Here is a 10,594-nt window from a genome sequence, read left to right as displayed (position 1 = left end):
GCTCTGCAGCAACAGAGCTTGCAAGGAGCAAAATTCAGAGCTTTGCTCCACATCTCCAGTCCCTTATCTCGCTCCCTCCCATGCCTAGGATGCCACTTACCTCTTTCTCTGTGGACCCTGGCAGGCTGCCTGCTCTGGGGAACAATGCAGGGCTCTGGAGTGCAGATCCTTTCTAAAAAAGGCAGAGTTCATTTGGTCTTGTCCTACTTCTGGGACAAGAACAGGCCATGGCATTGTTTACTAATTATGAAATGTTTGGAAGCTGTTCATCTTTACTTTCCTTCTCTAGAGCAGGAATGCTGCTCTTCCAGGCTTTTGCAGCTGTGGGTATTCTATATCCGCAGTCACTTTTGAGTAACAAATGAGTACCACTTTAAAATGTCAGGCCAACATTTTGAACAAGATGAAAATAGCACATATGGAGGGACAACATGAGTTTAAATGAAACACAGTGGCAGTTAAGCTGTAATCCACAGCAAACTTAATTACTACTCTATAATAAGAGGGGGGAAGTCTACAAATGTTTTGAGAGAAGTGACCCAAAGGAAAAAAATTGAGAACAGACAACTAGAATCACAAGTAGAATGACACTAGAATCAACTTCTGATAGAAGAAAGACATGCTAGGAAAACATAAAATAAGAACTGGTAAAGCACTTGGTTGGGATGAAGTCCATGAAGGTGTGCAAATATTAGTGTCAGAAAGGATCAAATATTTTATATGTGAACTGAGCTAAAAAGGAGGATGTAATATCTTACTAAATCAACTGGTATCAATAAGCACCCAAGCCTTCCTTCAGTTTTGAAAGAAAAGCTATGAACTTTAAATTAGTTACAGATGGGGAATAAGCTTCTCTGACTTTAGCTTAATTATGCTTCCCAGCTACAGGATGATAGTATGGGGAATAAGAAAATATTAGCACCTGTGGGATACGGAGAGGGGGAAAAAAGTACAGGCAATTATCACCTGTGTACAGTGAGGTGTAACAGGAGCTGGACTGTACCAAATACTGTAATAAGTCAGTATCTCTGTAGCTCCATGATTCTCCAAACTCATTCAGGTGTATTTTTTTTTGGTCAGAGCAAATGCCAGATGGATAGCATAAATGCTTTATAGTGCCTATTTTTAAGCATAAATTAAGTAGTACTGTGTGCTAATTTGACCCATTTGTTGGAGATTACGAGAAAGTGTCAGTGTAAAATCCTTGCAATTTGCAAGAGTCAGGTCAGTTCAAAGGCTGGGGAGGATATTTGTTAATCTCAAACTCAACTTTTTAATGGAACACTTCAGAAAAAAAAAAATGGCCACAGAATATAATGTTTGCAACACTGAAGAAGCATACAGCTGCATACTAAAATAATTTGTTGGGTAAAGGTTGTACTGTAAAGGAGTGCCAGAAAGGAATGCCCATCTTATCAAATATATACACGATTGCCACAATAATCATCAAATCGGTTGACAGTAGAATAAATAATGTTGGTCTGCATCATGGGTGGTCAGAGATGAATCTGTTTCTATTTGCACTTTCGATGGATGAGAGGAGAGGGGGCACGCAGCCTAGTGGTACCTCACATATGCATAAGGCCCCTAACATTTTGCAAGCCAACAGTGATGACACAGTCATGAACAAGACAGGAATTAGAAGGAAACTCTATAAACCTTCTGTAAGCCCACCACAGGACTTTTCTCCAAACAGAAGTAAAAGTGCTTAGACAAGAGAAGAAACTCCAATATCTTGGAAAGGTGCTGTTGCTAATGACGTTTTCAACAACTCAACACAGCTGTGTGTTGCAAATGGTGGGAGCCGATATCAATGCTCTGTAATAAAATGTCAGTAAGACTGAAAGTTAAACTCACTAATTTCTAACCCATCTCTCTGTAACATACAGACTGGAGACACAATCAGCCACAGATCAGAATACCGTCTTTCATGAAAATCAGGCTGTTGATCAGACAAGGACATAAGGAAGGTAAGATGGAAGAAAACATATGCTATGCTGGGGTATGCCTGTTATATAAAATGCCTTGAAGAGAGTATTTCCTGAAACCACGCTCGCAATGAATGTTGAGGGAAAATAACCAAAGCAAAGATACGGGGACAGAATGTTGCCAGAGCTTCACATAGTCAGTCTATGTCATAGCCTCTTAAAAGAGGCTACAAGGCGGCTGTAAAATTCAATGACCTTGAGTAGGGAATGACAGAAAAGAGGAGAATTTTCTAAACCGCTGTTATAAACACTTTTAGCCTTAATTAGTGAAGAAACTGCAACTCCTTTTATTGTTCAATAGATAGGTAATTTTTGTCTGTTTAATTTAATGGGTTATTTCTCAGTCTTCCATCTCAGGTTTTTTTTTTTTTAAATCACAATTCTGCGATTTCAGGGTCTGACAATGTTTTGAACTGGTGGGTCAGGTTTAGAAAAAGATATATTTAATAATTTTGGTGGTAGGAATCCAGTATGTTGTCTGGATACCAATGCTAGATAAACAGTGTAAAATATCAACATTAAAAGGGAAAAAAAGAAGACCCAGGGTAAGGGAAAGAAAGAAGACCCAGGGAGCTACAGGTCAGTCAGTCTCTCCTCTGTGCCCCGTAAGATCATGGAGCAGATTCTCCTGGAAACTCTGTTAGGGCACATGGAAAATAAGGAGGTGATTGGTGACAGCCAACATGGCTTCACAAAGGGCAAATTGTGACTCATGAATTTGGTGGCCTTCTATGATGGGGTTACAGCATTGGTGGATAAGGGAAGAGCAACTGACATCATCTACCTGGACTTGTGCAAAGCATTTGACACTGTCCCACACGACCTCCTTGTCTCTAAATTGGAGAGACATGGATCTGATGAATGGACCACTCAGTGGATAAGGAATTGACTGGATGGTCACACTCAAAGAGTTGTGGTCAACGGCTCGATGTCCCAGTGGAGACCAGTGACAAGTGGTGTCCTCAGGGGTCAGGGTTGGGACCAGAGCTGTGTAATGTCTTTGTTGGATACATGGACAGTGGGACTAAGTGCACCCCCAGTAAGTTCACCAACGACACCAAGCTGTGTGGTGTGGTTGACATGCTGGAGGGAAGGGATGTGCCATCCAGAGGGACCTGGACAGGCTGGAGAGTTGGGGCTGGGCAAACCTCATGGAGTTCAACAAGGCCAAGTGCAAGGTTCTGCCCATGGATCGGGGTAATCCCAAGCACAGATACAGGCTGGGCACTGAGTGGATTGAGAGCAGCCCCAAAGAGAAGGACTTGGGGGTACTAGTGGGTAGAAAACTGAATATGAACTAGCAATGTGCACTCGCAGCCCAGAAAGCCAATTGTGTCCTGGGCTGCATCAAGATTCTCCCCCTCTACTCCACTCTCATGAGACCCCACCTGTATTACTGTGTCCAGTTATGGGGCCCCCAACATCAGAAGGACATGGACCTGTTGGAGCAGGACCAGAGGCCACAAAGATGCTCGGGGGGGGCTGGAGCACCTCCCCTGTGAGGACAGGCTGAGAGAGTTGGGTGGGGTTCAGCTGGAGAAGAGAAGGGTCCGGGGAGACCTTAGAGTGGCCTTCCAGTACTGAAAGGGGCTACAGGAAAGGTGGGAAGGGACTCTTGATCAGGGGTGTAGGGATAGGATGAGGGGTAATGACATTAACCTGGAAGAGAGTAGATTTAGATTAGATAAAAGGAAGAAATTCTTCCCTGTGAGGGTGGTGAGGCCCTGGCACAAGTTGCCCAGAGAAGCTGTGGCTGCCCCCTCCCTGGAAGGGTTCAAGGCCAAGTTGGATGGGGCTTTGGGCAACCTGGGCTAGTGGAAGGTGTCCCTGCCCAGGCCAGGGGGGTTGAAACTAGATGGTCTTTAAGGTCCCTTCCAACCTAAACCAGTCCATGATTCTAAGACAGTGAATTTGCTTCGTTGCTTTATTATGTAAACACAAGTTAACTCTTTTTATTTAAAAAAACCCCCATGTTGTGTGTATGTATATATTTCTGTTGGACTACCGCTGCTCCTTTTTTCTGCAAGTAGAATGGAATACATTTTTACTTCACATCATTGAGGTAGATGGACCAATTTCCCCTGATGAGCCTGTCATGGTAGGACAAATCTAAATTTTAGACCTGGTAGGTATTTGCCTGGTAAAAAACTCAGGGCTAAGCTAAACATTCAAGTTTTTTTCTTTTTTTTTTTTTTAATTTGAATGCAAGCAACTCCATATAATGCATGCAACCCAATTACTTTACAACACTTCAGTGGAATTATAATAGGGAAATTACAGTAACTATAAACAAGCATGAAAAATATTATTCTAATTTTAATTGACAACTACAGGACAAAATAAAGTATTCACAAAAGGCATACTTACCCTTGAAATGCTACTCCAGTAATGTAAACAGAGATAAGGATTGTTTGTTATTTCTCTAATTTTTTTTAAAATTATTTTTAAACAGAGCTTTGAGTAGCATAGTAACTTCTCAGATAATATTAGAAAATATATATTACTGCAGATAATGTGATCTCACAGGTGGGACAGCTGCTAGGGTTCAGGGTCTGCTCTCAGTAGCACCTCCTGGCCTGCTGTGATTTCAGACAAATCATCTGCGCTTTTAAGGAGCAGCTGAATCAGATGGGCACACCAGTATTTCATAATACTTTCAGGAACTATGATTACTCATGAGCCTCCATGGCAAGCCCCCTCTCCCCACCCCTTTCTTTACACAATTGTGTTTTCTTATTTTCCTTATCTACATGAACAATGAGGGCGTTATCTTTGCCTTTGATCACCAAATTCTGTGCTTACTTACTCGAGCTCAGTGACTCAGGTGGGTTAACACCCCCCCTCAGTCTAGTTTCTGAAGCAGACTCCCAAGTGGATCGTTATTAAAAAAACTAAATATCTGCAAGATTGAATCCTACCTGATACAGTGATTCTACAAACAGGAGTAGTTTTAAATGAGATTGCTGAAGCGCCCACTCGTTTCCATACATGACTTTGGCAAGTCAGTGCCTGGGGTCATACAGAGGAAGGTTGATAGTAACACTACCAACTATCTTCATCTCAGGTATTTCTAGAAATCTTGGGTGCAACTTTTTAAAAGAAAGGTAAAAGTGGCTCTTTTTTAGTGCGAGTCTTCAAAATATAAGTTATATCCAAAAGAGGCAGCTCTGTTTTCCTTCTCAGCCAGTGCAGACTAGGCTTAACTGTGGGCCCAACAATAATACATTTAAATTAATACCAAAGCTCACTGCTTCAAAGGAGCAGGAAGCAATGCTAAATTTGCCAAACTACAGGAAAGGAAATAGATTGAAGTTATTCCTAAAGAAGACATCTAGACATATATTTCATGCCTAGAATATATAGCCCCAATCATCTAAAAAAAGGCCCACCGAATCACTATGAATTGCACTACTGTTAAAGCATTAAAACCATGAAATTATAAATACAAGTATTTTCTTTTTTTTTTTTTTTTTTCTCCACAGGTTTCCTAGCATCCTTAACCAGAACAATCTGGCACTGAGTGGTATTCTCAAGGTCTTGCTCTCGCTGCAGTGTTTGTGTTCGTTTAATAAACGGAGGCGCAAAGGTGAGGCTGTCTCTGCTTTACTCCCTATTTCACGGCCGGGGCAGGCGGGCAGTGCCAGCTCCTCTGCTGGCGTATCCCCACCAAGCAGACCCCGACACCACGAACTGATTTCGGATCAAGCCACCCGTGGGCTGCTCTGCCCTTCCTTCCACCTCAAGTTTCCGCGAGGTGAACCACCCACCCGCGGCAGCTCCCACCTTTACCCTGCCAGGTGAGGCCGGGCACCCCGCGGCCTGCTGCCACCGCCGCATTCGCGGGGCCCGCCCAGGCTCTGCCAGCCCACCCGCACAACGGAGGGGGGGGGCTTCGCTTGAGGGACCCGGCGGTTGGTACGGGGGTACCCGCCCGCGTCCCCCCGCACGGAGCGCGCCCGCAACGGCGGAGCGGGCGGCTCTCCCGGGGCCTACGAGCCCAGGCGCGGCCCCGGCGCTCCGTGTAAGCGGCGGGAGGCGGGCCCCGGCGCGGCTGGGCCTCCCTCCGCCCCTCGTGGCGGGGAGGGCGGCTCCGCTCCGCTCGCCTTTGCCCAGCCCTGCGCGGGGAGGCGAGAACCGCCGCCGCTCCCGTTGTGGCCGCGGCTGCCGCCCGCTACACCCCGGAGTGCCGGGGAGGTGGCTGCGGCGTCGCCGAGAGAGGTTTGGCGGGGGGACTCACCCCGGCCCGGCGGCAGCCATGGGGCTGCAGCCCCTGGAGTTCAGCGACTGCTACCTGGACAGCCCCTGGTTCAGGGAGCGGGTGCGAGCTCACGAGGCCGAGCTGGAGAGGACCAATAAGTTTATCAAGGAGTTGCTCAAGGATGGGAAAAACCTCATCGCCGCCACCAAAAGTGAGTGGAGGGGCGCGGGGGGAGATACCGGGTCGCTGCGGGGCGGCTCCCGGCGGCTCGGGGCCCGGCGCTCGCAGGGAGTTTGAGCTGGCGGCGCTGGCTTTTGTTGCGAGGAGCTTTGCGCTGCCTTCCTCCAGCCTCTCCCTCCCGTCCCCCACCAGCCGCTCTGGGGACGTCGGATCTCTCCAGCCCTTTGCGCCCTGGAGAGGGGCTAAGGGATAGCGGCAGCAGCGCCGGCGGCTCCCCTTCTCGTAGCGCCCTCCGCTTCTTGTAACGCCTGTTGCATCTGCCCGGTTTCTTGGCTGGGCCTGGCTTCTGTGTTTGGCGGTGCCGAGCCCGCAGGGAGCCACGATGTTAAATCCGCGGAGAGGACTTGGTTTCAAGTTTTACCGGTGCCGAGCGTCTGTGAACTGCGAATCTCCACATAACGATGTATATGCGTTTGTAGTCTGCGAAGAGGCTGCTGAAAATACCCCTTTGCCAAAATTTTAAGTATGTTCAGGAGTTAGCAGACTTACAGTTCTGCAGTGACAGCACTAGTTGCCGGTTCTGTGTCTTTGGCCTCTAAAAATGTGACGGTGTTTTTTAATTTTGCATTTTACTTGTTGAAAGGATACACATTTTTATATATATATGTGGTTAGCTATGCTGTGGTTTATATAGGAATCATGTTATTTTCTTTGAATGACCACATTAACGCATGTTCTTAATGCAGTATTGTGGTAATACAGTTTCTTCCATTTGACTTAAGATATAGTAGTGCAGTCTCCTAAGCATCTAGTAGGATGATTGACTTTTATTATTCAAAGAAACCCACTAATGCAGTGCTCTGGCGCTGTGTTCACAGAAGTGTACTGCATCTTTGGTATCATGGAAAACTTCTGAAGGCAAGGGACCACGCTTTCAAGATATTGCCCTTAAACTGAGAGGGACTTGGCCAACGGTTTGAGCAGTGCAGCTGCCTGGATATGCTGAGGGTTTTAAAACCGGAGATAACTCATTTTGTGCAAGTAAAGAAACATTCTTTCCCGTTTTTGGCTCTGATGTGCCTGGGTGAAAAAAGGTAGAAAATGTCAAATCAAGCTTCACTTTTTTGTAACTCTTATTTTTTGGCCAGTTAATATTCAGTTATTGCAAATCGTGTTCCTTGAGGATTATTTGAAATCTGTGACTTGAAGTGTCAATATGAATCATCTTAACTTGGAGTGCAAAGTGAAAAAGTGTCCCTAAACTTGCATAAGAACAGTAGAGGGGAAATCATTCCACTTCTATTCTTCAAGCATCTAGACAGCCTTTTGGCAGCCGCCCCAAACCCTCGGGTTTCTCATGTAAGGTTACATATACAGAACTTAATTTGAAAGTGTGGAGCTGATGGTGGTGAGGAAAGCCCGAACTCGTATGAGCCTGCTATCCACAGCAGATTCCTGTGCTGGTAACTTTGACTTGGTGTGCAGTGCTCGGTGCGCTTCTCTGTGTGTGACGGCAGCCAAGGGAGTCAGCGTGCCAAGCAGAGCCACCTGGCAGGAGAGTACTTGATGAAATACTTGGGGCTAGCCCGTGAGAAATATTTAGAGAAGCTATCTGAGGTCCTGCCCGGTGGTCAGGTCTAAGCAATTCCTTCCTTTCTGAGATGGCAGAAATTTTCTGCTTGAGCTTAGATGCTGTACCTTATTGTAACAAACATCTGTGCTTCAGCATACTTGTTTGAGAAGTGGAAACAGAGGTTAGATCCTTCCTTTCACATTTCAGGTTTCTGCAGTTGTGTCTCTCCTTTAGAGTGCCTTTCATGACAGGTCTGAAGCTGAGTTGTCTTCCTCTGCCACAGTTCAACAGACATTAAAACACAAATTGAAGCAGAGGAAACACGAGGAGGAGTTAAAACCCATTAAAACCCCAGCGGTTAGGGTGTTGGTCCTCCTTGTGTTTTCAGAAGAAAACATTGGCATCTAAATTCTTTGAGGAATCTGATTCATTTGCTGTCAGGAAACCAAATGGGATTAATGTTCATTCTAAAAACCAAGCTCAAGAAGTGGTCTAGACATAGAGCTAGATATTCACCTCTGTTAAAAATGCATTTTCTGCACAAAGACTGGCCTGCCACAATCTAGAGGATGTGGTAATAAAGCAGGGCATTTTGAGAGCTTAGATGACTGCTTCTTAGACAACACTTGAGTACAATTTTTGGAAAATTGTTTTAGTTTTTTGAACAAAAAATGTCATCTTACTAATACCTAAAGTATTTATTTGTTTCTAGAACCAGCTAAATTACAAGATTTACATCTGTTTTAATGGAAATGTGAGCAGAATAAGCTTTTCTGAATGGTCTATAAAATGTAGCAGGCGCACTATTTTTCTTAAATTTGTGGGAAATGAAGTGACTGCAGTGGAGACCGCCTGTGTTTCCCTCAGCGCTTTCCTTATTTCACTTGTAAAGCAGTGGCTTATGAGAAATGTCGTGAGGATTCTTTAGGTGTGAATAACTGATGTGATTGAATAGATCCCACTTCCTGCTTGACAGACAGCCTTGTAAATGGCTTTGATGCTTCCTGCCCTAGGTTACATCTTGAGAGGTGGGAAGCAGATACTGCTACCATTCCCTGGAATCACAGGAGTTGTCTGTGTCTCGCAGGACAAACCAGTAGCATGACATGGATCCTCTCTTTGGCTCCTTTCCATTTGTCTCCTCTGTTGTATGGGAGTGTATTTTCCACCTAAAACTCAGAAGAATTGTTTTCTATTAGTACAAGAAGAGAACGATGAAAAAACAAAAAGCTTCTTTTGCATTCTTACATTGTTGAGTTTCCAGTATGAAGCACACCTCAAGTGTGTCTTTACACTTTTAAGTTTCTGTTGTTTCAAGAATCTGATAGAAAGATAAACAAGAATGACTCAAAGCTGTGTTTCCTGTGTAATGGTTTGAATCACAGAGTTGTCTAGTTCAAGCTAAATATTGGAAGAATGAATAAACAATAGGTGGCTCTTTCTTTTGTTATGACAGTTAAATATGTTTAAAAGGAGTGCAGAAAGACAACTTTTTTTCCACTGTTAGTGATCAGTAAATACAAGCAGTATACACATAGGCCTTTTAAAATAGAAATGCAATATTTCTCAGGAGATTCCAGTTCAGTTAAACAAGTAAAGATCAAAATAATTTATAAATAACTTCTGGATGGAGTTTGTTGTTCTTCTGTTGAGAGAAGCAGAATTTAAAGGTGCCTGATCAAGAATCCTTATTCTGAAACATGAAAGGAACTTGAGAGGTTTAGTTCTGAGCTTTTAAAATCTCTGAGATGCAAGTTGTTGGAAGCTTAAGAATACACTGGATAAATACTATGTATTTGCTTCCAAATTCTTCTCCCTGTGTTGGTCCAGCTCTTGGTCACTTGACACGAGTGTGAGATTTGTTTGCAGATTTTGAAGATATTTTTTTGGAGAAGAGACTTTTCTGTAAATGTACAGCAGGAGCTGCCACTTTTTGAGACCTCAGGGTGGAGTGGGAAGAGTCAACATGAGCATAGGTTTTGGCCCTGGGCATCTCACAGGGGGTTTGCAAAGGATACTTGTGAGAGCTCACAGCTATTCCATGTGCCTGAGAGCGGAGCGTCGCTGTTCTTGGATTCAGGCTCAGATCAGAGCAGAATTTCATTTGGGTCAACTGCAGCGACTTTGTAATGGACTAATGAAGGCAGAAGATGGAGAAGTCGGGGGAAAAAAGAAAAGTTGAGTTCCCTAGAGGAGGCTTTCAAGGGCTGGTCCATATGCAGTGTCCAGCTAAGGGAAGCCTTGATGAAGTTTGATAGGGAAGGGTGCTCCATATGGGCCCCATGGCTAAAATGCGTTATAAAGCCTTTCATCAGGTCAGGACCATCTTCTTCCATGTGGGCACCACAGTATTCAAATCCTCTTATCACTTGTGGTAGAATGCAGAGCAGCTGCTTTCCTCCACTTGCACCCTGAGAAGCTCACTACCCATCGGCCCCACTGGGTGGTTTTCACAGGGGTAGGCCTGTCCCTCATGCTATTGCTGTCTCTGTTTCAGCTGAGAGCAGGGTAATTCCCCTTGTACCCTGAGGTTTTAGATTTTGAGCTCAGTTCTGTGAGGTCTTGGCCATTGTATTTGGTGCAGCAGAGGAGGAAAACAGACATCCTTGCTGCCTGGTGCTGGTCTCTGCAGGCAGTTCAGTGCGCTCAGGCTTC

General features: G+C 44.9%; 1 protein-coding gene across 3 annotated transcripts in view; it reads left to right on the top strand.

The window, feature by feature from the left end:
- The first annotated feature begins 6,077 nt into the window (after window positions 1-6,077).
- ARHGAP10 (Rho GTPase activating protein 10) overlaps window positions 6,078-10,594 on the top strand; it is a 152,694-nt gene continuing 148,177 nt past the window's right edge. For all 3 annotated transcript variants that reach the window (XM_074823836.1, XM_074823837.1, XM_074823835.1), the window contains exon 1: window positions 6,078-6,397. In XM_074823836.1, the coding sequence (XP_074679937.1) occupies window positions 6,244-6,397 (154 nt within the window). In that variant the 5' untranslated portion in view covers window positions 6,078-6,243. The remainder of the gene's footprint in view (window positions 6,398-10,594) is intronic.

The sequence above is a fragment of the Strix aluco genome, chromosome 4, assembly GCF_031877795.1.
Source record: "Strix aluco isolate bStrAlu1 chromosome 4, bStrAlu1.hap1, whole genome shotgun sequence".
NCBI classification, from domain to species: domain Eukaryota; kingdom Metazoa; phylum Chordata; class Aves; order Strigiformes; family Strigidae; genus Strix; species Strix aluco.
The sequence above is the reverse complement of the archived record's forward strand: the minus strand, read 5'-3'. Positions and strand labels throughout refer to the sequence as shown.